The sequence below is a fragment of the Mirounga angustirostris genome, unplaced genomic scaffold (genome assembly GCF_029215605.1).
Source record: "Mirounga angustirostris isolate CCGP_5_RB_7025 unplaced genomic scaffold, mMirAng1.0.hap1 SCAF_14, whole genome shotgun sequence".
NCBI classification, from domain to species: Eukaryota; Metazoa; Chordata; class Mammalia; order Carnivora; family Phocidae; genus Mirounga; species Mirounga angustirostris.
This window is the reverse complement of record NW_026991722.1, coordinates 64,926,457-64,952,091: the sequence shown is the minus strand read 5'-3', so window position 1 is coordinate 64,952,091 and position 25,635 is coordinate 64,926,457. Positions and strand designations below refer to the sequence as shown.

General features: G+C 51.3%; 2 protein-coding genes across 2 annotated transcripts in view; one reads left to right on the top strand and one right to left on the bottom strand.

Moving 5' to 3' along the window:
* The first annotated feature begins 1,376 nt into the window (after positions 1–1,376).
* On the top strand, positions 1,377–15,646 carry TMEM191C (transmembrane protein 191C). Its single transcript, XM_064577679.1, has 10 exons — positions 1,377–5,073; positions 9,416–11,890; positions 12,196–12,319; positions 12,451–12,501; positions 12,651–12,728; positions 12,889–12,945; positions 13,070–13,129; positions 13,261–13,325; positions 13,408–13,478; positions 13,676–15,646. The coding sequence occupies exons 2-10, from the start codon at positions 11,736–11,738 to the stop codon at positions 14,083–14,085; spliced, it is 1,071 nt and encodes a 356-aa protein (XP_064433749.1). The 5' UTR covers positions 1,377–5,073; positions 9,416–11,735; the 3' UTR covers positions 14,086–15,646.
* A 5,089-nt stretch (positions 15,647–20,735) lies between these two features.
* Positions 20,736–25,635, bottom strand: part of PI4KA (phosphatidylinositol 4-kinase alpha) — a 123,874-nt gene continuing 118,974 nt past the window's right edge. Inside the window, exon 55 of the mRNA XM_045887179.3 lies at positions 20,736–24,981. Within this exon, the coding sequence (XP_045743135.1) occupies positions 24,930–24,981 (52 nt within the window). The 3' untranslated portion in view covers positions 20,736–24,929. The remainder of the gene's footprint in view (positions 24,982–25,635) is intronic.

Below are 25,635 nucleotides of genomic sequence, written 5' to 3'. Positions count from 1 at the left end.
CAAATACCTCGAGGGGGAGGGGGAGGGATGGGGTTATAGCTGTTTTGTTTAATCAGAACTGGAAGAGGGATCACGTCCTACTCTATTCCCTTCCCAGAAGGGGGAGGGACACCGTGATCGCACTCCTGTACTGGCCACCGCCGCTGTCAGTCATCACATCGAGCTCACTTCCTTTGAGAGTTTGGATAAATTCAGGTCAGAGCTGCAAGTACGCAGCCCTCAAGTGTCATAGAAAAGCAATTTACCGACGACTGATCTCTCCATTCAGAAGCGTGCAGTCTTAATGTACAGTGATGAGAAACTGTTATTTTATGATCTTTTCATTAAAAGCTTGATTGAAAACTATCTTATGTGGGGCTTCTGTGTTCTGTGGTTGTTCTTACTAAATGACATACTGCTTTCCTTTCTGTGTCCAGCACTTCCAAGACCTAGGAGGGCAGGAGCTGGGATGGGCACGTGCCCACTACCGTCCTAAGGGTGGGTTTCAGATGGGGCTGGGACCTCACTTGGCAACGTGTGTGCATCCTGGGCTTGGGCACTGGTCCAGGGACCCAGCACCCTAGAGTCAGCATCCTCTTGGGCAGTGTTGTCCCAGGTTGGCTAAGACGGTTTAGGGAGCAGTGGATATGTTGGCGGGGACAGGGACCTGGTGGACTGGATGAGGGGAGGTCTGGCCCATGCCCCGGACCACCTGTTGGAGCAGCAGAGTCAGGCTGGGGCAGGGCAAGGGCTCTCTCTTGCCCACTGCTCCTGCTTCCTGCTTGGGGTCAAGGAGGGGAGGAAGGAAGGGATAATCTTAGTCTCCATAGGCAGGGACAATAGTTCCAGTTTCCTTCGGGACTGTCCCTCCCACCTACCAGCGTGGGAATTCCCAGGATGAGTGAAGATCCGGGAGGAGCATCAAGGATGGGACCGGGAGGGTGGTCAGCCAGCTTAGATCCCTGACTGGGGGCTTCAGATGTCCAAGTGGCTCCAGGGAAGCAGCGGTTGAGCCTGGGACCCCCAGAAGAATATGGGCATTGCTGCTTTAATCCATGGTAAGTTTTGTTTAATTTTTGTTTTTTAAATGTGTGTGTGTGTGTTATTTTTAAGTAATCTCTACGCCTAATGAGCTCGAACTTAACAACCCTGAGATCAAAAGTCACATGCTCTACGTACTGAGCCAGCCAGGTACCACCTGTTCAACTCTTTTATTTATTTTTTAAAAGATTTTGAGAGCATGAGAGGGGGGAGCAGGGAGCCTGATGCGGGACTCCATCCTGGGACTCCAGGACCATGACCTGAGCTGAAGGCAGTCACTTAACCAACTGAGCCACCCAGGTGTCCAGTTCAGCTCTCTTAAAATTCTTTTTTGGGGGCGCCTGGGTGGCTCAAGTCGTTAAACGTCTGCCTTCGGCTCGGGTCATGATCCCAGGGTCGTGGGATGGAGGCCCGCATCAGGCTCCCTGCTCAGCAGGAAGCCTGCACTTCTCCCTCTCCCACTCCCCCTGCTGGTGTTCCCTCTCTCGCTGTCTCTCTGTCAAGTAAAATCTTCAAAAATTATTTTTTGGTTTTATCAAAGCAATAACTGACCATAGTTTAATCAAAAGTTCCTTTAAAAGGCTTAAAACAGGGACACCTGGACTGGCTAAGTTGGAAGCCCATGTGACATGTGATCTTGGCGTCATAAGTTCGAGCCTCCCTTTGGGTGTAGGGATTGCTAAAAAAACAAAGTCTTAAAAAGAGTTTTTTGTTCCCTTAGCCCCATCCCAATGTATGCAGACACCCACTTTTAATTTGTAGCGTTTCTTATGTATCTCCACATTTCTAAATAGTAGTATTATCCTGCTATCTTAATTCATCCTTTTAAGAATCTGGACCTATAGATGAAGATTTTAGTTCATTTTAGTGCATTTATACCCTCTTCCCCTTCCCTTAAATTCCCCAAGTAGTTTAGTTCAATCTAGTGGTTGGGAAACTTCTGTAAAGTAGCCAGATAGTAACTATTCTAGGCTTTGTGGGTCATAGAGTCTCTGCAGGGACTTCACAACCCTGCTGTCACGGTGCTAAAGCAGCATGACAATGTAACAGGTGGGCATGGCTATGTTCCATTGAACTTCATTTATAAGAACTGGTGAAGTATGCAATTTACTGATCATACTTGCCATGATCACCGTGTGCCTTTGTTCACTGCTGAGCCAAGTGGCGTAGCACATCTTTTTGTACCATTTCTTGTTCTCGTGGAGGTTGATTATGTTTTCAGTTACTCAGATTGATTTGTATCTCTGTCTTCCTCCACTCTGTAACTCTGTGAGATCCTTCCCAGTACAGTTTCCCGCAGAATCAGACGCTATCTTTTCTGTTATTTGCCCTCCACCCCCAGGGACACCCATGTGGAACCTGCTGCTTTCCTGCACAGATGGGGTGGGAAAAGTTTTCTGTCCTGCTTTGGAAGCCCAGCTTTCTGGATCCTGTGTGTTCTTTTCTTAGATTATACATGCTTGTTTGGGTAGTATGTTTTCTCTGGTACCATCCTGAGAAAGAACATATGGGAGGTAGGTTTTTTGAAACTTTGAATGTTGAAAATGTTTTTAAACTACACAGAATCGATAGTTTGGCTGGGTATAGAATTATAGATTGGATATCATTTTCCTGCTGAATTTGGAAAGTGTTGCTTCATTGGCTTCTACCTTCCAATGTGATGAGAAGTCCAGTTCCCTTTGTATGTAACCTTCTCTGGAAGCTTTTAGGATTGTCTCTATTTCAGGTGGTTTGTCATTCGTTGGGCTGGGCACTTGATGGATTGGTTTCATTCTGGATACCTGTTTCTTCATTAAATCTACTGGTTTTTGAAACATGTCAGCTGTTATTTTTAATTTCCCTTCTTTGATTATTGCATTTTGTTCTCTTTTCATAGATTTAATCTCTAAGGGAAATTTAATTTTTTTTTTTACATTTTCTTCTGTTCCTTGTATCTAATTCCCTTTTAGATTCCCGCTTTAGGTTAGTTTTTACCTTTTAAAAAATAATTTTAAAGGCTTTCCTCAAATGTTGGGTGACTTTGGCAGGTCTGATATTCAAGAATGAGACCCTAGAAAGCTTCTTGGAATCAATCCAGTGGTCACCTAAGATGTGTGGGATGAAGGGAGATGAGACACTGCTTTCTCCTGTGCTGAGTTGGCCGTGGTGCTTCTGAATGAGAGGGCCTTATGCGGAAGTGGGGCTTGAAGAGCATTCTAGAGAAGGGTGAAAGATGAGATGAAATACCCTATTGCAGGCTGACCGTAAGTCAGGGCTAGGTTAGGGAGGAGTTCCATAGTTAGAAATCAAAGACAGATTTTGATGTGGGCACTGCTGTTTCCTTCCATAAAGTGTTTAATCTAAAACATGCCTCTTTCCAAAAGATATTTGAGGTAGACAGCAGTGAAGGAATTCTTTTTTTTTTTCTAAAGAATTTATTTATTTATTTGACAGAGACAGCGAGAAAGGGAACACAAACAGGGGGAGTGGGAGAGGGAGAAGCAGGCTTCCCGCCTAGCAGGGAGCCCGATGTGGGGCTCTATCCCAGGACCCTGGGATCACGACCTGAGCCGAAGGCAGACGCTTACGACTGAGCCACCCAGGTGCCCTGTGAAGGAGTTCTAAGTAGTCAAGAATGAGCCAAAAAAAAGGAACAGGGAAGAGTAGGAAAAAACTCCTCTGTTGTCATTAGGCCAAAAATTGTGAGTGAGGGTCATGGTCGGCTCTGTGTGTCCAAACAAGAAGGAAGGAGGGAAAAAGGACAAGGTCAGGATGAGTGAACTAGAGGCTGTTTCCACTTCCTTGCGTGAGGAAGTATCTAAATATTTCAAGAACTGTTTCCCAGGAGACCTTCTACAAGGGCGTTTGCTAAGTTGTATACCAAACGGACAGGGAACTTTGAAATGGCCCCTTCCTCAAACCTGGTAAAAGCCAGGGCGTGTCATTGAAGTCTCAGGTACGCCACAAAATGTTGCCGTTGGTGATTCTGAGGTACCGCCCCTGCTTCTGTGGGCCACCTGTAGGTGTTGTGCACATCCAGAGTCTGAGTGAGAATGTGTGGACACGTGTGAGACCTACGCTTGAATGGCCCAGGCACCCGACTGACTCTGCCCATCTCCTTGGCACAGGCCGGCCTTGGCCCTCCTACAGCCCTGGGAGGCGGGGGCGGGGGGGGTACCCTTCAACATAGGGATTCTGGAGGACAACTCAGCCCATAACGGGGTACACAGGGGTGTGCCACGTGCAGCCTTAGGTGGCCACAGGAGTCCCAGGCAGCCCTCCGTCTGTCGGTGTTCACACCACAGGCTCTGCAGGCTTGGCCTCATGGCCTCGCGTCGGCCCCTCTCTCCTCGGGGCAGGAAGCCCAGCACCCCCTCAACCTGGAACCTGCAGGAGCCTCGCCCTGAAGAAAGCGGTCACTGAAGAGGGCGGTCCCCTAGCAGCTGGCTGGAGGAGGGTGGCCAGCAGAGGGCAGCGTGCGCAGGCTCCCTGGGAGAGCAGGTGGCCACGTGCCCTAGACGGCATCTGCATCCCACCAGCTGAGAGCTGGCCTCTATGCTGGAGAAACCAGATAGAGGAAAGGGTCTGATTTCTTGGGAAAGGTGGGGAGCGGGGCAGGTGTTGGCATCAGTGTAGGAGGCTGGCCCACTCTCTGGGCCGGGGCTGTCTTTCTCAGCATGAGGCAGAGATGCTGGAAGTCTTACCAGTCACCACCCGGCCATAACGAACCCCCTGTCCTGGGCACTTGGCTTTCTGGGAAGAGAGTCTGCAGTTCTCCTTCCGCCTGCACTGGTCTCTGCAAATGCCGCTGACCGGTGAGTTTAGGAAATGTTGTCACCAAACGGTTTTGGTGTTAGCCTATTTCATGGTCAGCCCTTCTTTCTGGCCACAGGTGACAAAGCTGATCGCCACCTGCAAGTGTCCCTGATGTGAGATCAGGGCCAGCACCAAGGGGATGTCACCATTGGCTTCTCTGTGGCAGGTGGGTGTGCGTCCAGTCCTGGGTTTGTTGACGGTGCATGAATGTGGCCCCTGACTTCTGGGATCCTTGAGTCCTGCGGAGGGACCAGGCAAGTAAGTACTAATGCCGACTGAGTCCCCATAGCCCGCACTGCACCAAGTGCTCAGCCGCACTAGCTCTTCTGCTCACCCTGGGGGTAAATGGTGGTACTGCCCGGATGGCCGGTGACTCACAGGGTGGGTGGGTGGGGCCGTGTCCGCAGGAGGTTTCCGGAGCTCTGGGACAGAGGGCCACCTGGTGGGGACTCATGCCGGGGCTGTGACCGGAGGCAATGGCCCTGGGCCACAGTGCTCTGTCCCAGGCAGCCAGAACAGTATGGAAGAAGGCCAGGGGAAGAGTCGGTGTGTTGCTGGAACTGAAGCAACCTCCCAGTGGCCAGAGAGGAGTGTGTGTGGGAAGAGTGGCCCCAGACTCCAGCCAGGGCAGGAAGGGCCTCCAAAGCCAAATCAAACAGCCGGGCTTGCCCCCAGGGTGAAGGAGCCATGGGTAGCTCATTGTCTCCCCAAGAGGGCCCTGCCCTCGAGGGGCCACCCCCGGCACTGGGAGATGGAAAGGGGTGTGCGTGCGTGCTCGGGCTGCTGTAACAAAGCCCCACGGCCTCCGGAGCTTGACCGGAAGTTCTCACGGTCCCTGAGGCTGAAGCCTGAAGCCACGTCTCGACAGGGCTGGTTTCTCTTGAGGCCTCTCTCCGTGGCTTGTAGACGGCTCTCCTCCCTCTGAGAGCGTCTGTGTTCAGATTTCCTCTTATAAGGATCCCAGTCAGATTGGCTGAGGGGCCACCCTGACAGCCTCGGGTTAGCCTAACCACCTCTTTGAAGACCCAGGCACATTCTGAGGGGCTGAGTCTTAGGACTTCAACATAGGGATTCTGGAGGACACAGCTCAGCCCATAACGGGGTACACAGGGGTGTGCCACGTGCAGCCTCAGGCGGCCACAGGAGTCCCAGGCGGCCCTCTGTCTGCGTTCACACCACAGGCTCTGCAGGCTTGGCCTCATGGCCTCGCGTCGGCCCCTCTCTCCTCGGGGCAGGAAGCCCAGCACTCAGGCCTGTGCTCGCTGCGGCGGGCGCCTGCTGGGCTTACATGCCCTTTAGTTAGGGTGTCATCATCCACAGGGGCAGGCTGTGGGGTCAGAGGAAGAACGTGGTCTTGGGCCACACCTGCCAGCAGTTTGGATCCCAGCTCTTCAGGATCATGGCCGGTTTGTGGCTTATGTCCTTGGATAAGACTCTGCAGTGGAGACAGGCTGCCCCATGTCCACTCAGCAACTCTGTATGCGCCAGGCCCTGTCCTAGCTGAGCTCCTATTCCAGTGGGGGACACAGTAAAGACAGTAGGTAATACATGCTAGGCAGGCACAGAGAAAGCGCCACAGGGAGGGGGTTGCACTTTTGGGTAGAGTCGCCAGGAAAGGTTTTTTTTTTTTTGGAGTACATTTTCTTTTCTTTTTTTTTTTTTAATGTTATTTATTTATTTATTTGAGAGAGAGTGAGAGTGAGAGAGAACAGAGGGAGAGGGAGAAGCAGACCTGCCACTGAGGAGGGAGCCTGATGTGGGGCTCAAATCCCAGGACCCTGAGATCATGACCTGAGCCAAAGGCAGACCCCCAACCTACTGAGCCACCCAGGTGTCCCAGGAAAGGCATTCTTAAGAAGCTGGAATTGGGGTGCGGGGGCGCCTGGGTGACTCGGTTGAGTGCCCGGCATTTGATTTTGGCTCAGGTCATGATCTCAGGGTCCTGGGATCAAGCCTTAGCAGGGAGTCTGCTTGAGGACTCTCTCTCCCTCTGTCCCTACCTCCCCCCAGCTCGCTCGCTCTCTCAAATAAATAAATCTTTTTAAAAAATCTTAAAAAAAAAAAAAAAGGAATCTGGAATTGGGCTGAAAGATGTGAGGGAAGGAGTGGGCAGTGGGAAGAGCAGGTGCAAAGGCCCTGTGGCAGGCACGTGAGTCTAAGGAGCAGTAGGAGACAGATTTCTGGGCTCAGAGGTCAGTTGCCTGGAGGAACAGTCTAGGCTGAGCCCTTGTGACGGTGTGGACTTGTGGGAAGTTGCCAGAGGGCTGAGTGTGTGTGTACGTGTGTGTGTGGGGGGACAGTTGTCTGTCTGGCTGCTGTGGGGCGACGAGGTGGGAGCAGGCTGACTCCTTAGGAAGTTTGGGAATGATCCAGTCTGGCACAATGGCATTGAACATGGTTAGAGGTCAGAATTTGAAAATTTGTTTTTTATTTAAACTTATTTAACATGTGCTTCTGTGTCACTTACTGGGTACCAGACATCTAGCTGCTGTGCAAATAAACATCAGCTTCTTTATTCCTCATAGCAGCACTATGAGGTGGACTGTCCATTCACAGTGGAAATGGAGGGACGGATAGGGCAGTAACTTGCCATGGAAGAGCCCCCAGGATTTGGTGACAGGATGGAGGGTGGGAGAGGTCAAGGAAGCAGGGAAAGCATCAAGATTTCTAGGGCCACAGCTGGAGGAGAGAGGGCAGGATTAAGTGGAGAGGCTATGGGGGCAGCCTTGGGGGTGAATCTCCTGGTGAGGGTACACGGTGGTAATTGGGCATCACCATGTGGAGAGGGCTCAAGCCCAGGACCCTGCATGAGATCTCCGAGGGGGAAAGGGAACGGAAGAGGCACAGCTGTACAGAGAGGGGCCAGAGAGGAGGGAAGCCCAGTGCAGGGAAGGGGCTTTAACCAGGGGGCTGAGACCTGCTTGCCTTGGGTGAGCCCTTGGGATTGGGGGCCACTCCCCTCCCCCCAGCGTGAGCCTGGCTTCAGGAGAGTCCTGCAGGCCTTCCGTGGCAAGCGAGCTGCATGGAGGCCAGGTTGGCACGGGTCGGAAGTGGTGGCCAGGTGCCTGTCTTCGAATAGCGCCCATCTGAGACTCGACTGTCCTGTCAGGAAGCCAGCTGGGAGTCTCTGTCACCAGCCATGCTGGGCATCAGCGGGCCAAGCAGGTCCTTGTCCCAAGGCTGTAACTGGCTTTCATCAGTCTTACATGCCACAGTGCTTTCCTTCTGCCAATTACGAATCTTTATTTTTTCATTATAAAAGCAACAAATGTCCAAAAAAAAAAAAAAGGTAACAAATGTTGACCATGAAAAAAAAAAACAACCCAAAACCCAGATCCAAAGAAAGGAGCAAATAAGAAAGCTCACTGTTGGGTCTTTAGAGTGACTGCTGTCGCAGCTAACTGAAAGTCTAACAATTAAAACAGGCTCTCACGAATAAAAGGTACGGTAGGAATTGGTCAGGAAGGGCCACAAAAACCTTGTGGTCAGCAAAGTCCTCACAGAAAGGGCAGCAGTCGAGCAGTGATTCAAGGGAACAGTGTTGGGAACAGCGGAGGAAAAACAGTGAGACATCAAACTAGACAATTTGTTCAAGGGACTAAAATGGGGTTCACATTGGCCATACTGGGAAAAAGACAAGAAAGAGGCTGGCGGGTGGGCAGGGCCCATGTACTGGGGACCTCGTACGCCATAAAGCACTTTTTGGTTTTGTATTCTTCAAGGGAATGCTTTTGGTGGTGGTTGTTGCTTAAAACCACCTAACTTTTCTTTTTAATAGTTGTTTCCATGGAAACTTCATTATTTGATATATCATAGTTACCTACATCCTTTTTCTATTATTGGGCAAAAAATAAAAGTTTGAGGGGCGCCTGGGTGGCTCAGTCATTAAGCGCCTGCCTTCGGCTCAGGTCATGATCTCAGGGTCCTGGGATCGAGCCCCGCATCGGGCTCCCTGCTCAGCGGGGAGCCTGCTTCTCCCTCTCTCACTCCCCCTGCTTGTGTTCCCTCTCTCTCTGTGTCTCTCTCTGTCAAATAAATAAAATCTTAATAAATAAATACAGATGCAGGGGCAGGGCCGGTGGGGGGGGTGGTGTCACTCATCAGCTCCTCCTCTGCTGCTGCAGAAAGGGAACCCAGGGAGTGAGCCCTTGTCACCGGCCCATCCTGGCTGGATGCTGGCTGCCCGCTTCCCTCCTGAACACGGGTGGGGACAGGGGATCGAGCCCTGCATTGGACTCCCTGCTCAGCGGGGCGCCTGCTTTCTCCCTCTGCCTACTTGTGCTCTCTCTCTGTGTCAAATAAATCAAATCTTTTTTTTTTTAAGATTTTTATTTATTTATATGAGAGAGAGTGAACATGAGTGGGGGAGGGGCAGAGGCAGAGGGAGAAGCAGGCTCCCCACTGAGCAGGGAGCCCGATGTGGGGCTCGATCCCAGGACCCCGGGACAATGACCTAAGCCGAAGGCAGATGCTTAACGACTGAGCCACCCAGGCGCCCAAATAAATAAAATCTTAAAAAAATATTTCAATATGTAATCAGTGTACAAATTATTAATGAGATGCATGGGTGTTTTGTTGTTGTCATTTGTTTGTTTTTAAGTAGGCTCCACGCCCAACATGAGGGTCAGACTCAGACCCTGAGATCCAGAGCTGTGCACTCCGCAGACTGAGCCCGCCAGGTGCCCCAGGGAGATGCCTGTTTTACCGCCCGCCACATCTTGGTTTGGACTCGCCACCTTCAGCTGCTCAACAGCCACCATCTGGACTGCACGTGTGGAAGTGGAGACAGAAGTCCTAGTGCCGAGAGCCAGCTGATGACGTGGAGGACTGGGAGGTGCCAGGCTCAGCGCCCAGAGGCTTAACTGTGTGAACTCATTGGCTCCCCTCAATCCTTTGAGGGAGAGTCGGTAATAGCCCCACTTTACAGGTGAAGAAACTGAGACGCAGGGGCTTGGGAGCCTTGTTGTGGGTCACAGAGCTGGGAGGGAGGGAGCCAGGGCTCTGGCTAGAGGGGACAGACGCCTCCTCTCTCATTCCAGTGTCGGAGGGTTTTATGCCCCCAACCCCAGCCCCTCATGGGCTCAAACCAGGCTTCTACCGGGCCCCAGGGAGCCTTCCTGCTGAGCAGGCGGAGCGGCCATGGTGGGCAGCTGCTGGGAGCAAGGGGTGTAGGGGAGGCTGTTCACGTGAGGGCCAGGGCGCTGGGCGGGATGGCAGCAGGGCCTGAGCCTGCTGAGTTGCCCCTGACGGTTTGCGAAAGCCCCCAGCCCGGGAGAGGCTTCCGTGCCAGATAGCCAACGAGAGGCGCCCACGGCTGTTCCAGCTGGTGCCTCACCCCCGCATGGCCCTGCGATTTGTCCCAGGCTCTCCCCAGTGCCCCCATTTCTCCCTATTCAGTGCCCACCGTGGTGCCTGAATCCATGGCCACTCTCTCTAAGATTCACGGCCCAGGGAAATGGGCTCTACTTCCCGGTGGCAGGCCTGCAGGGAAGCTGTGGCCATTTTTAATCTACCGTGTAAGTAACTCAAAATGACTTCAGTCTTGCTTAGTGAGAAGCAGCCCAGCTCCCCTTGATGTCTGCAAAGGTGTCGCCTCCTGGTCACTCTCTGCTGTCCCACTGTGGTATAGCATGCATGGCCCTCATCCTCAGCCCAGGTCCCTGCACAGCCCCCTCCTCCCACCCCCAACCCCCTTCTCATCTTCCCCACCCCCTGGGACTCACCCCTGCGTACTTAGTTTCAGTAAATACTACCATGGGCACATCTCATTCTACTTGCTATTTTTTACCATCAGCATTAGTTTCAGGTCTCTCCATCTTGATTTTTGTAGATCTTAGCTCATTTTAAGTGCTCTATTGGATTCCTTTATAAATCGTCTCCTATATCACATTTCAGTCTTTAATTACACATTGGTGGCACTTAGGCTGCTCCCAAGGCTTTGCAAACGTGTAAGAAAGTTCCTCTGAAATTGTGGATCATGGAGGGCCACCATACCCAGTCACTGTTCATCCCCAGCGGCTCCCCCAAATGACCCAAAGGTGGTGCTGGTAGCAGGGCGCAAGGATTCCTGTTCACCCACATCATTGCTTATATCTGATGCCAACCAATCGTCTTCCTGTTGGCTGCTCTCGTTGACGGAAAATGCAGACTGTCTCTTCAGACTCCTCCTGGGCATTCACGGTCTCCCCACTGAGCAATGCCCCATCAGACCCTTTGCCCTTTGATGTTTGGTCTTTCTCATGATGGCCCCTGGATTTCCCATATAGTCTAGTTACTAATCATCAGATTACAAAGATTGCAAAGGTTTTTTCCTATTCTGTCACCCATTTGTAACATTTGTCCATGGTGTCTTTTTGTTCCAAGTGGATTTTTTTTTTAAGTTTATTTGTTTCACACAGAGAGAGAGATTGAACACAAGTGTGGGGGAGGAGCAGAGGGAGGGAGAAGCAGACTCCCCGCTGAGTAGGGATCGCAATTCGGGGCTCGATCCCAGGACCCCGAGATCACGACCCAAGCTGAAGACACATGCTTCACCGACTGAGCCATCCAGGCGCCCCCCAAGTGGATTTTTAAGAGAGATAATTACATACGATAAAATGCATAGATCTTAAGTGTTCCATCCAGTGAGTTTTGACTGATGTCTACGCTCAGGTATAGTTTGCAAGTGCCATCTTCAATACCGGGGAACCAATCATGCCTCCATTTTTCTGCATTAGGAATTAGTATTTTATTAACCTTTTACTGATCCGATTTTGGCTCCTGCATAACATTTTTTGTGTGAGGGACGAAGTGCGCTGCCCGACTCGCGTCCGCCGCGGCTCGGGGCCGGCGCTCGGGCGCCCCCTGCCGCCCATTGTGACGTCGGCCGCCGGCCAGATCCCCGAGGCGGGCAGCGGCGGCGGGACCGAGCCCCTGGAGCCATGGCCGAGACGCAGGAGCTGCTGCTGCAGCTGCAGAAGGACAACCGCGACGGCCGACTACGGAAGCAGGAGCTGGAGGAGCTGGTGCGCGGGCTCGAGGCCGAGAGCGAGAGCCTCACCGGGCGCCTGCAGGACCTGCGCGAGCGCGAGCGCAGGTGTGCGGGAAGGGCGGCTGGATGGGGGCGAGGCGGGCGCACGAGGGTCAGTCTCACGGCAGCGGCACCCGGGCCTGGGCAGAGCCGCCGGCCGGCCGGTGGGTTACTCCTCCCCGCCGGGCCCGAACCTCCGCTCTAGGCCGGCGGGACCTGGACGATCTACTCAGTGCACCCACGAAGGGGAGGGTGCGGCCCCTCGGCGCGGGCTTCCTCGGCCCCATCGCAGCTGGCCTTTTCCGGGGGCCGCGGGAGCCTGAGCACCTGCCGCCTCCCGCGGTGGCACCGCCTCAGTTTCCCCTCTGCAGCCTGCAGCGGAAGCGAAGCCAGGTGGCACGGAGCCTGCGCGGGGAGGCGCGCGAGGCGGCGCGGGAGCGCGTGGAGCGAGCGCGCGGGCTGCTGGAAGCGGCGGAGCAGCACCAGCAGGACTTGGTGGGGGCGGGGCCCTGGATGGGGGCGGGGCCACCGGGGAGGACCGGAGCGGAGCCCTGGATGGGGTACTGCCCGCCGCGAGGCTGGGGTCTCCGAGAAGCCCAGACAGACTCCCTCGACCCTCTCCGCAGAAGCAACACAACCGACAGCTGCAGGAGCAGTGGGAAGAGCTGTCGAGTCAGGTACATTAAGGAGACGGCCCCGGTCTCTAGCTTCCCCTAGGAAGTCCCACTGTCGTCCTCGCCCCCGTTTTCGCCCTGTCCCCGCCTCCCAGGACATTCCCCGCCCCTCGAAGCCCCGCAAACCCCACCCTCCCAAAACCCATCCCTAGCTCTTCTACTACGGAGGGGAACAACTGAGTCAGCAGCGCACCGAGCAGCAACTCGGGACCCAACTGATGGCGTTGCAGGTGTTTGGGTGGGACCCCCAAGGCCGGAGCGGCGGCGCGGGCGGGGCCATGATAACGTGGGGGCGCGGAGGCTCCCTGAGGGGCGGGGGTGGGCAGAGCGGAGGCGTGGGTGGGGACCCGGGCGTCCTGGACTCCTGACATTCCTTGGATCCGTCGGAAGAAACAACTGGAGCTGGTGGAGGCCAAGCACGCCAAGCAGGCGGAGAGCCTGCGGCAGGTGAGGACAGAACCGAGGCCCGAGGGAGAAAGTCGGCTTCGGGTGTGGGTGGAGACTGGGCAGGTGCGGGAGGATGGAGAGGGGTGTGCTACCTCGAGTCTCATCGGGGCTCCCCTCATCCCAGGGCGCGCAGCGGACGGAGGAGGCCTGGGCCAGCTTTCAGGAGCAGAGCGGAGTCCTGCAGGTACCGCCCCCTCCGCCCCGAGAGCCGCTCACGTCCGACTCCCCTCCAACCCGCGAGCTGCGCCCCCCCCACCCCCGCCGCCCCCGGGGTCTCCTACCCCCGTCCTGAGGCCTCACTCCCACTTCCTCCAGGAGCTGCAGGGAAAGGTGACGGAGGCGGCGGCTGCGCTGGACGCCTCGCGGGGCGGCCTGGAGCTGTAAGGGGGCCAGGACTGTGGGGTAAGGTGGGGCGCCAGTGGGGCCGAGTTAGGTCGCCCACCTCGATGCCCTTCCCGGCAGGTGCGACTCCCAGCCTCGCCGGGAGCAGGACTGCGCGGGCTCGCTCATGGAGGAGGTGGCCAAGGCCGACTGTGTGAGCGCGGGCCGGGGCTGGGCGGGCGGGCTGGAGTCGGGCCCCGCCCCGGCCCCGGGCCACCCGCCCCCTCGGGGCCCCGCCTCCCCTCGAGGGCCCGCCCCCCCGACGGACCCGCGACCCCCGGGCCCCGCACTCGGGGTGGGGTGGGGTGGGGGGGTTCTGGTCCTTTACGACTCCCGCCCCCTCCATGAGGGACCCGGAACTCGTGGCGCCCCCGCCCCGGAGCTGAGCTAGACGCCGTTCCCTCCCTCCGCAGGAGAGGCGGCTTTTCACCGGCACTGGCAGGGCGGGCATCAGGTGAGCATGGTGGCAGGCGGCGGGCGCGCTGGGCTCGGGTCCATCCCACGACTTACCCGCCACCTCCCCGCCGCCTGTCCGTCGGTCCTTGGGTCTGCAGGCTGTGGGTGCTGGGCGCGCTGCAGACGCTGCTCTTGCTCCCGCTCGGCGTCCTGGCGCTGCCGCTGCTCTACCTGACGCTCATGAACCCCTTCGCCCTCCGCCGGGGACTCCCGCACTTTGTCTCGGACGCTGCCTTCCGCCGCCTGCGCTACACGCTGTCCCCGCTGCTCGAGCTGCGCGCGCGCGGCCTGCTGCCCGCCTAGCGCGCATCACGCCGGCCGCGGCCGCCTGCACCTCTGTCTCCCGTGTGGTTTCTGGGCGCCTGGGTGGAGGCCGAGGGGGGACTCTCGGGGGTGGGTCATGTGTCCCTTGGCCCAGCGGCCCTGGCACCTCGGGCTCAGTGGGTGCAGGGCTTTCCGGGCGGTTCTTGGATTTGGAGAGGCTGCTCTGGGCGCCCGGTGGCGGAGCCCGCGACTCGGGCCTGAGCAGGGCGCGCCCTCGTCCGGCACCCGCGCCTTGGGGGGGGGGGCTCGCACCAAGGGTTTCCCGGGAGCCCTCCTAGGAGCCCCTTTCCTACAGTCCCTGCTGACGCACCAGAGCCAACTTGGAAGTTGGCCAGTATCTTTTTGCTAAATTTGCTTTTTCTGTGCTAGTGAGCCTTGGGGGCAGAGGAGCAGTCGGGGCAGGCCTTCTCCGTGGAGGTCCGTGGTTCCCCTGGCCCGGCTGCGTGGGGGTTGAGATCCCCGCAGCATCCTTTGGTTTTCTCGGGGCGGGTTGTTCGGGGCGCCGGCCTGGGCATTCCTCTCCTGTGGTCCCCTTGCGGGGCGTGCCAGCTTTGCTGGCTGTGCGCGCTCACCACGGCGGTCTTCGTGGGGAATCGGCTTTTTATTTAGGTGAAGTGTTCTGCTTGGTGAAAATGATGAACCTTGAGTTTTTTTGTCTAATACAGATACTGTCCTACTTTTATTCTTTACGTTTTTTGGTAGTGAAATTGTTCTGTGTTGTGTCCTTTTTGCGGGTGCGCGTGCACACACATCCACACCCATCGACCCTCCCCCCACACACAGGTTTTTGCTGTGGTCTCCGAACAATCGTTTTCTTATTGATGTGTAGGTACTTTTTCTTTTAGTCCTTTTGGGGTTAAATTTGTTTATGTAATCCTGTGTATATATTTCATCAAATTTAGGAATCGTGTGCTGTGTCCTAAAAAAAAAAAATCCATTCTTGTCTAGGAGTCGTAATATTCTCATACGTTAAATACTTTTATTTTTATTTAGTTTTTTTTAGATTTTTTATTTTTTTTAAGATTTTATTTGTTTGACAGAGTAGACACAGCGAGAGAGGGAACACAAGCAGGGGGAGTGGGAGAGGGAGAAGCAGGCTTCCTGCCGACCAGCGAGCCCGATGCGGGGCTCGATCCCAGGACTCTGGGATCATGACCTGAGCTGAAGGCAGACGCTCAACAGCTGAGCCACCTAGGCACCCTTATTTATTTATTTATTTTTAAAGATTTTATTTATTTATTTGACAGAGAGACAGCGAGAGAGGGAACACAAGCAGGGGGAGTGGGAGAGGGAGAAGCAGGCCTCCCGTGGAGCAGGGAGCCCATTGGCGGGGCTCGATCCCAGGACCCTGGGATCATGACCTGAGCCGAAGGCACACGCTTAACCGACTGAGCCACTCAGGCGCCCCCATTAAATATCTTTAATTGGTGTATTTTGTTTATACATTCATTATAACATTTTGTTGCTAACCATTTTATTGATTCATGCATAGATGGGCATTTGGGTTATTTCCACCTTTTGGCTGTGGTGAATAATGCTTCTGTGAACATTGGTGTATAAATATTTGTTTGAGTCCCTACCTTCACTTCTTTTGGGTAAATACACAGACTTGGAACTGCTGGATCATTGGTACTTCTGTGTTTGATGTTTTTGTTTTTTTTTTTTCTTCAAAGATTTTATTTATTTGAGAGAGAGAGAATGAGAGAGAGAGAGCACATGAGAGGGGGGAGGGTCAGAGGGAGAAGCAGGCTCCCCGCTGAGCGGGGAGCCCGATGCGGGACTCGATCCCGGGACTCCAGGATCATGACCTGAGCCGAAGGCAGTCGCCTAACCAACTGAGCCACCCAGGCGCCCTGTGTTTGATGTTTTGAGGACAAAGCGCTATACTGTGTTCCACATTTTACATCTCCATGGCAGTGCAAAAGGGCTCTAATTTCTCCACATCCTCACCATCTATTTTTATTTATTCATTTTAAAAGATTTTATTTATTTATTTGAGAGAGAGCAGGAGGGAGAGGAAGAGAGAATCTGAAGCCGACTCCACGCTGAGTGAAGAGCGGGGGGAGGGCTCGATCCAACCACCTAGCTGAAGCCAAGAGTCAGATGCTTAACCTGAGTCACCCAGGTGCCCCTGTTTTGTTTTTAAAAAAATTTAAATATAATAGCCATCTTCAGGAGTGTGATTTTTTTTTTTTTTGCTTTCAATTTTTAGGGATTGCATTATCTTGTTTTTCTTTTAGATTTTATTTTTATTTTAGAGAGAGAAAGAGCATGAGCTGGGGGAGAGGCAGGGAGAGTCAGAAGGAGAGGGAGAGACTCTCAAGCAAACTGCACTGCTTGAGGAGCCCTGCTGCGGGGCTCGGTCTCAGACCCTGAGATCGTGGCCTGAGCCGAAACCAAGTCAGATGCTCAACTGAGTCACCCAGGTGCCCCAGGCATTGCATTATCTTACTTAGTTTCTTCCAAGTTTTTATTTAAATTTATCTTATTTTTTATAATCTATAACTACAAAATTGAATCTGTGAAATAAGACATCTTAGGGACGTCTAGCTTTTATCCCTGTGCCCTCTACCCTGTTGCCCGCACTCCCTTAGAAGAAACATTAGGTTTTTTGTTTTTTTTTAAAGGATTTTCTTTTTCTTTCTTTCTTTTTTTTTTTTAGATTTTCTTTTTTATTTTTTTTAATTTATTCATTTGAGACACAGAGATACGGGGAGAGAGAGAGAGGGAGAGAGCATGAGCAGGGAGAGAGGCAGAGGGAGAGGGAGAAGCAGGCTCCCCGCTGAGCAGGAAGCCCGATGCGGGGCTCGATGCCAGGACGCTGGGATCATGACCTGAGCCGAAGGCAGACGCTTAACCATCTGAGCCACCCAGGAGCCCTGAAACATTAGGTTTTTTTAATGGACTCTTCTTTTTTCCCCCTTAACTAAGTGATACATACAGTCACGACCTCTTCCCTTTCTTAGATGAACACAGGGCACCACATGGACTTCTCTTGGCTCCCCTTTCAGCACCTGGCTCTGAGAATGTCAGATGAGTTGTGTCCTTTACTCAATGGCAGTGATGCTGGTGGATTCCCATGCTTTGTTATTAAAAACAGTGTCTTGGGGTTCCTGGCTGGCTCAGTCGGTAGAGCATGTGACTCTTGATCTTGGGGTTGTAAGTTTGAGCTCCATGTTGGGTGTAAAGATTAGTTAAAAAATAAAATCTTTAAAATAAAAACAAAACAAAACCCAAGCAGTATCTCAATGAGGAGGCTTCTGCAAACACCTTTGTATTTCGCCAGTCTTTGAGATCGATTCCTAAAAGGGTTTGTGGTCAAAGGGTGATCTCACACATGATAGCGCTGGATACTGCCCAGCTCCTCCTTCCGCTTGGACTGTTTTCCATTCCCACCGTCACTGGATACGACGGCCCCTTTCCCCACAGCCTCAGCCATGGTGCATATTGTCACACTGGGGTCAGTCTGATGGGTGAGAAATGGCACTTCAGTGTAGTTTCATTTGCATTTATCTTATGATCAGGGTTAAGGATATTTTTATATTTCAGGGCCAGTTGCCTTTCTTTCTGTAAATATCATTTGCTTATCTGAAAAATAACAGGATCGCAGGGTTTTATTCTCCCTCAGTTGGCATTTTGAGATCTTTTGTAAATATTTACTGTTTGTCTTGCACTTTGTTCATGGTGTTCTTTTGCTATCCATACATTGTTTTGTAACAATTTACTTTCCTGTATTGATTCTGGATTTTGGTAGGAAAGTTCTCACTTCTAGGTTGTTGAGGAATCTCACCCACGTTGCCTTCTAACGTTTGCATAATTTCATTATTATTTTTTAAAGTAATCTCTACACCCAACGCGGGGCTCAAACTCATGACCTTGAGATCAAGAGTTGCATGCTCTTCCGACCTAGCCAGCCAGGTGCTCCTTGCATGGTTTCTTAGTTCACCTTTCAACCTCTAGTCTAGTTCAGACTTACCATGGTTTATGATGTGCAGATGGTTTGCACTTCTGTAGAAGTTTTAGACTTGGCTTGTCAATTGGGAATGTGAGTATAGTGAATTTAGAGACTATTTTGCAGGGAATTTAGTCTTCCAGTCCTCAAACATGATGCCAATGTCCGGTTTTTATTTATTTCAGCAATGATTTGTATTTTTTTAGTGTAGAAGTCTCACACATCTTTACTTTTATCCCTAGGTATTTTATGTTTTTGGATGCTATTAAAAATGGTCTAGATGTTTTTTTTTTTAATTTTTAAAAAAGATTTTATTTATCTGACAGAGAGACAGCGAGAGAGGGAACACAACACAAGCAGGGGGAGTGGGAGAAGCAGGCTCCCCACTGAGCAGGGAGCCCGATGCGGGGCTCGATCTCAGGACCCCAAGATTATGACCCAAGCGGAAGGCAGCCGCCCAACTGACTGAGCCACCCAGGTGCCCCAGGAAAGGCATTCTTAAGAAGCTGGATGTTTATGAGAGAGATACTGTGCTATGATTATATATATTTTTTAAGATTTTATTTATTTGACAGAGACACAGCGAGAGAGGGAACACAAGCAGGGGGGATGGGAGAGGGAGAAGCAGGCTTCCTGCTGAGCAGGGAGCCCGACACGGGACTCGATCCCAGGACCTTGGGATCATGACCTGAGCCGAAAGCAGATGCTTAACGACTGAGCCACCCTGGCGCCACCTATGATTATATTTTCTTGGCATGTCCTAGTCTTAGGGCTATGCTACCCTCATAAAAATGATTTGGGGAGTGTTCTCTATTTTCTGAGAAAGTGTGTAACATTGGCATTTTTCTTCCTTAAATGTTTAGATCCATCTTGGCTTTATGATGAAAAGAAAAATTACCCCTAATAATTTTTGTTGTTAACACAGAGAAGTGTATGAATCATCAGTGAATTTCCCCAAAGGGAACGCCTCTGTAGAATAAGAAACAGAATGTGACCAGTGCCTTCATTTTCCCTCCTGCCTCCCTGGTTGCTCCCTCCTTCAAACATAACTACTGTCCTGACTTTGGATACCATCAAATAATTATGCCTGTTCTTAAACTTCAAATAAAAAAATGCAGTATGGGGACACCTGGGTGGCTCAGTTGGTTGGGCACCTGCCTTCGGCTCGGATCATGATCTCAGGGTCCTGGGATCAAGCCCCGCATGGGGCTCTTTGCTCCACGGGGAGTCTGCTTCTCCCTCTCCCTCTGCCTGCTGCTCCCCCTGCTTGTGCTCTCTGACAAATAAAATCTTTAAAAAAAATGCGGTATGTATCTTTTTGTGTCTGGATTCTTTTGCTAAACATTGTAAGAGTAGTCCATACTGCCTGCTGCCATGTTCATTTATTTCTATTGCATTTTAGTCTATCACATGAACAACCATAGTTATTTATCTCTTGTTGAAGGGCATTTTGCTCATTTACAGTTTTTTGTTGTTATGAATGGTGTGCCTCACAACAGTCCTATTTGTGTCTTTTGGTGCACAGATTCTGTACCTCTGTTGGGTACCTATCTAGGAGTGGAATTACTGGAGCATGGAGTATGAGATGCTCAGGTTTAGTGGACACTTCAGTTTTCCAAAGTGTTGTACCAATTTACACATCCATCAGCAGCTTCTGAGTGTCTTTGTATATTTCAGACATGCAGGTGGTAAGTAGGTATCACATGTGGCTTTAATCTGCATTTTCATGATGACTGAAATTGAACACCTTTTATTATTATTCGTTGGCTCAGGATAATCTGTTTTGTGCCATGCCTCTTCAGGTTTTTGTCCATTGTTCTAGTCAGTTGTGTCTTAACTGATTGCAAATACCTTCCCAGGTTTTCACACACACACACACACACACACACACACACACACATTTTAAGTAGGTGCCATGCCTAGCATGGAGCCCGACATGGGGCTTGAACTCATGACCCTGAGATCAAGACCTGAGCTGAGATCAAGAGTCAGATGCTTAACTGACTGAGTCACCCAAGCGCCCCAATACATATTTCCTTTATTAAGATTTTATTTATTTGAGAGAGAGTGAGCATGAGCAGGGGGAGAGGCAGAGGGAGAGAGAAAGGGAGAAGCAAACTTTCCGCTGAGCAGGGAGCCTGGTGTGGGGCTCGATCCCAGGCCCCTGGGATCATACCGGAGCTGAAGGCAGATGCTTAACTGACTCAACCACCCAGGTGCCCCGCAATACATATTTTTTTTAAAGCTTATTTATTCATTTTAGGTAATCTCTACACACAATGTGGGGCTCGAACTCATGACCCCAAGATCAAGAGTCACATGCTTTACTGACGGAGCCAGCCAGGAGCCCCTGTCATGCCTTTTCATATAGTTGAAATTAATTTTTCTTTTACGATTAGTGTTTTTGATTCTAAATCTTTTTGTGTCTCGAGGTCATCAAGCCATTCTTTTCAGTATCTTCTCCTAAAGTTCTTTTTTTTTTTTTTTTAAGATTTTATTGGAGAGAGAGGGCGCGCACACAAGCGGGGGGAGGGGCAGAGGGAGAAGCAGGCTCCCTGCTGAGCGCAGAGCCCAACATGGGGCTCGATCCCAGGACCCTAAGATCATGACCTGAGCTGAAGTCAGATGCTTAACCGACTGAGCCACCCAGATACCCCTCTCCTAAAAGTCTTTAAAGTTTACCTTGAACATACAGCTCTACAGTCCACCTGGAATTTTTATGTCTGATGTGAGCTGGGCAGTGATTATATTTGTGTGTGTGTTTTTTTTAAGATTTTATTTATTTGACAGGAGAGACAGCGAGAGAGGTAACACAAGCAGGGAGAGTGGGAGAGGGAGAAGCAGGCTCCCCGCAGAGCAGGGAGCCCAATGCGGGACTCAATCCCAGGACCCTGGGACCATGACCTGAGCCAAAGACAGACGCTCAATGGCTGAGCCACCCAGGTGCCCCTGTATTTGTTTTTCTATAGTGGTATCCAGCTGACGCAACACCATTATTGAAAAGACCATCCTTCCCCTGCTGCCCTGCAGTGTCTCTATGTATGGGTCTGTTCCTGGACTTCTCTTCCATTGTAAGGCACATTGTCTTAACTTGTGTAGCTTAAGGATGTCTTGATATATAGGCTTGTTGGTCTTTAAAATCAAAATAGCTATATTTTGACCTTTGTATTCTCCCATTAATTTTTTTTTAAAGATTTTATTTGAGAGAGAAAGATGAGATAGAGAAAGCAGGAGCGGGGAGGAGAGGGAGAAGCAGGCTCCCTGGGAGCCTGATGTGGGGCTTGATCCCAGGACCCTGAGATCATGCCCTGAGCCCAAGGCAGATGCTTAACGACTGAGCCATCCAGGCAGGCGCCCGCCCCTTCTCTATAAATTTTAGACATGCCAATTTCCACCACAGAACTTTCCAGGATTTCGACTGGCATTTATAGTGAAACTACAGATCAGTTTGGGGAGAACAAACATCTGTATGATGTTGAGTCTTCCAATCCATGAATATGTTACTGTTTGTTTAGATCTTCTCTCAGCATTTGTAGTTTTCAATATTTCTTAGGAATCTCTCATCAGATTTCTTGATATTTGGTGTTTTAGGATCCAACTGTAAATGATTCTGTTTTAGTTTGTCATCGTGAGGTACATGTTGTACACATACACACGACTTGACTTTCGTATATGAACCTGTATCCTATTGCCTTGACTAGAGACCATATTTATGGATTATTTGGATTTTCATGTACACAAATGCCATTTCTGAGTTTTGTTTTTTCCTTTCCAGATTCTAAAACTGTTTCCTTTTACTCCCTGACGGGGCCGCGAGGGCCTCCAGCACAATGCCGAGCAGAGGCTGTGACAGCAGGCACGTGCGCACTTTGTTCTTTGGGGATGGCTTTATTTCTAGTACACCGGATCCTGAGTGTAGACCGAGCTTCTCTAATGAACTCCTCAGAGGCGGGCTCTTGGGTTGGTCTTTTGTCACCAGTGTCATCAAAACAGGAACGTTACTCTTTTTTGAAATTTCATTTTGTCTTTAGTCTCTAAAGAGCCCTCTTTTCTTTTCTTTTTTTTTTAAGATTTTATTTATTTATTTGAGACAGAGAGAATGAGAGACAGAGAGCATGAGAGGGAGGAGGGTCAGAGGGAGAAGCAGACTCCCTGCCGAGCAGGGAGCCCAATGCGGGACTCGATTCCGGGACTCCAGGATCATGACCTGAGCCGAAGGCAGTCGCTTAACCAACTGAGGCACCCAGGCGCCCAGAGCCCTTATTTTCTTATTAGCTCATGGATTTAGATTTTCTTGCCAGTATTATAAACAGCATTTCTAATTTTTCAAGACATACTATTTGCCATATTGCCGGAATCTTGTATGTAGCATTTGACTGACTTCCTTTTTTAACACCGATTTGGTAAGTCTTTTCAAGGATTGTGGCTTGAAAACATTTCTGTTATGTTTGAATATATTTCTACCATTTTATAATGTGTTTATCCTGCCTTCTCTATGCTCTCCCAACTCTTATATTTTTTTTTTTTTAAGATTTTTTTTTTTTTTTTAAATCTGAGAGAGAGAATGGGAGACAGAGAGCATGAGAGGGGGAGGATCAGAGGGAGAAGCAGACTCCCCGCCGAGCAGGGAGTCCGACGTGGGACTCGATCCCGGGACTTCAGGATCATGACCTGAACCGAAGGCAGTTGCTTAACCAACTGAGCCACCCAGGCGCCCCACCCTTATATTCTTTTTGATCTTTCTCCAAGTTATACCCTATTTTCTGGTATCTTTTTTTTTTTTTTCTTAAGGAAGCTCTAGGCCCAAAGTGGGGCTGGAACTCACAACTCCCAAGATCAAGAGCCGCATGCTCTACCGGCTGAGCCAGCCAGGCGCCCCTCTGGTATCTTTTCTCCTTGAACTTGGCTATCTCTACCATCTGCCCCAGCCACTGCCTTAAAGCATGTGGACTCTGGTCATTGCCTCAGATCTTCCATGTACTTTGCATTTTAGTTCTATTCTTTTAATTTCTAAATATTTAGGGTTCTTCCAGATAGCTTTATCGTTACTGATTGCTAATTCAATTCCGTGGAATCAGAGAACAAACACATGCTGCGTGACGCTGAGACTTGCCTTGAGGCCCAGCAGCCAGCCAGCCTATGGCGGCAGAGAGGATTGGGTGGGGGGGATGATGGTGGAGGAGGGGATGACTGGGGGCGGGGAGGGGGGGGGACGGCGGAGCGCTGCTGCAGTGGCCAGAGTGGGTTTATACATGGCTGTCAGGTCAGGCAGGTGGCTGGATGTTCAGGTCTCCTGCTTTCACTTTCTTTCCAGTTGTTCTATCAACTGTGGAGAGAGGGCTGTTAAAATTTCCAACTCTAACTGTGGAATTGTTTGAATTCTGTCAAATTTTGCTTCATAAACTCAACACAATTGCAGGCAGTAAATCCTTTTTTCTCTCTGTTTTTCACCTTAGGGTTATGGCTTTAGATTCAAAGTGCCTCTTCCTCAGCATCTCCTTGGTTCTTTGTCCTTCATCCACGTTGCCATCCTGCATTTAACTGCAGTGGTTAGTCCGTTGATATGTAACGTAATTAAAGATGCAACTAGATTGAAGTAGGCTGTCACAGGATTACTCTGTCCCATCTGTTATTTCTTCCTCTTCCTTTCCTGCCTTCTTTTGGATTTTTTTAACTTACATATTGGCTTTTTTTTTTTTAAGATTTATTTATTTTAGAGAGAGCATGAGCAGGGGGAGGGGCAGCGGGAGGAGAGAGAGACTCCTCAAGCCAACTCCCCACTGAGTGCAGAGCCGAATGTGGGGCTTGATCCCAGGACCCTGAGATCACGACCTGAGCCAAAACCAAGAATTGGACGCTCAACCGACTGAGCCACCCCAGTGCCCCTTGGCTTCTTTTTTATATTCTTATTTATACTGCTCAGGACTCAACTGTGCTTCCTGAAGCTGAGTGTTTGTGTTTCTCATCACCTCCGGAATCTCACTAGAAGCTAACTGGAGTTTCTCCTTCAACTTCCCTTTTCTCTTCATTTTTGGTAATTTTGTTCTCTTGTTGATCGGTAACTGCTCTTTTGCATTTTTAACTTTAGTGACTTATTTCTAGTTGCTCTGTGTCATCTTCCTTTTTAGTTTGGGGTCTTTACCTCCTGTCTGCTGAAAGTCCTAGAGGCCCTAGGGGGTAGGGGCAGATGGCTGCAGGAAGGTTTCAGAGTCCCAGAGCAGAGGCAGGACAGGGAGCCCCACTGTGCTGACAAGAGACAGAGAGACGCGGATGGGAAAGTCAGGGGGCCCCTACGAGAGCTGGAACAGAGCAGTGTTATTTGCGGTGCCCCTGGCCCCCCCAGAGGCTTCCTGGCCGGCTGCACTGAGCCCCCCCTCGTCCCTATACTGCCGTGCTCCCTTCCCAGCACATCCAGGAATCACCCCTTGGCTGAACGTACACCTGGACTCCACACTTTTGTTGTTTTATTTTGTTCACATTGGTTAAATCTTAAATTGAATATAATTTTTTATACACAAAATACTTCATGTACCTATGCAATAAGACAGGTAGGGAATGTGTTGGGAATGTGTCCAGTGCAAATGAAGTATTCACACCCATGCAGAGAGTGTCCTCAGATGATTGTCATTTCAGCCTCACATGTCACTTGTGGGTCACGCCAGGAAGGAGTGGATTGCCAGGCTCGGCATGGTGTACTTTTGTCCTATTTATCCTATAAAAATAACTCTAATGGATGGAATGATGGGGCTACCGGCAGCTCACCCCCTTTGAACACATGCGGCAGCCGGGGTGGGGATGTGCTTGCTCGGCTCCACGATTGCGGGACGGCTTGCGGGGGGTGGTGGCCGTAACCGCTGGTCCGGCCGCACCCTCAGTAGGGGATGTCATTCTGATAGTACTGGATCATGTCATAGGTCCGGCTCCTGGAAGGAGAGCGGAGGGAGGCTGTAGAAGACCGTCTGGTTCTGGGGCCCTTTACCCCTGAGTCTTTCACGACTGCCTGGAAAGCTGCACTTAGCAGGTGTCCCTTTTCCCCTCCCTGAAGATGCAAATGTAAGCAGGCAGGCCCTGTGGCCTGCCTGCCAGCCCTTCTTCCAGGGCACATGCCTTCCCCCACCAGTGACCACGGCTATGTGAGCCCCATTCTGCTCTGTCTCCTGCCGGGCCTCCTCAGCCAAATGCCTGCCCTCTGTCCTAGGCTTAGGCCCTGGGCCTGGGAATCCATCGATAGGAGCTGTCCCCATTTCAGGTGCCACTCTGGCCCCTCGCCTGGCATGTGGCACATGAATGAGACCCTGTCCTCCTCCCCCGTCACACCTCCCAGCACAAGCCTTACTCTGCCAACAAAACAATCAGAAGAGACCTCCCTTGTCCTGCCCTCTAAACCCCTCTTGTCGGGTTTCCATGCTTGCCCTTGAGCTACTTTCTGTTTCTCTGCTCCCATCAGGCCCACCCTGCATGGCTCTCAGGGTTCCTCTCAGATTCCATGTCTGCAGGGGATCAGGGTGGGTAAGCTCAGCTCCACTTCCACCCAGGTGCTCAGTCCAGGCTCTGCCTTCAGAACCAGACCCCACCTC

What these genes read in the sequence shown, in the direction of transcription:
- TMEM191C (XM_064577679.1), top strand. Translation starts at nt 11,736, where the DNA reads ATGGCCGAGACGCAGGAGCTGCTGCTGCAGCTGCAGAAGGACAACCGC. An exon ending in GGGAAGAGCTGTCGAGTCAG is followed by an intron (nt 12,502 to 12,650) that starts GTACATTAAGGA and finishes ACCCATCCCTAG; the next exon opens with CTCTTCTACTACGGAGGGGA. An exon ending in CCCAACTGATGGCGTTGCAG is followed by an intron (nt 12,729 to 12,888) that starts GTGTTTGGGTGG and finishes ATCCGTCGGAAG; the next exon opens with AAACAACTGGAGCTGGTGGA.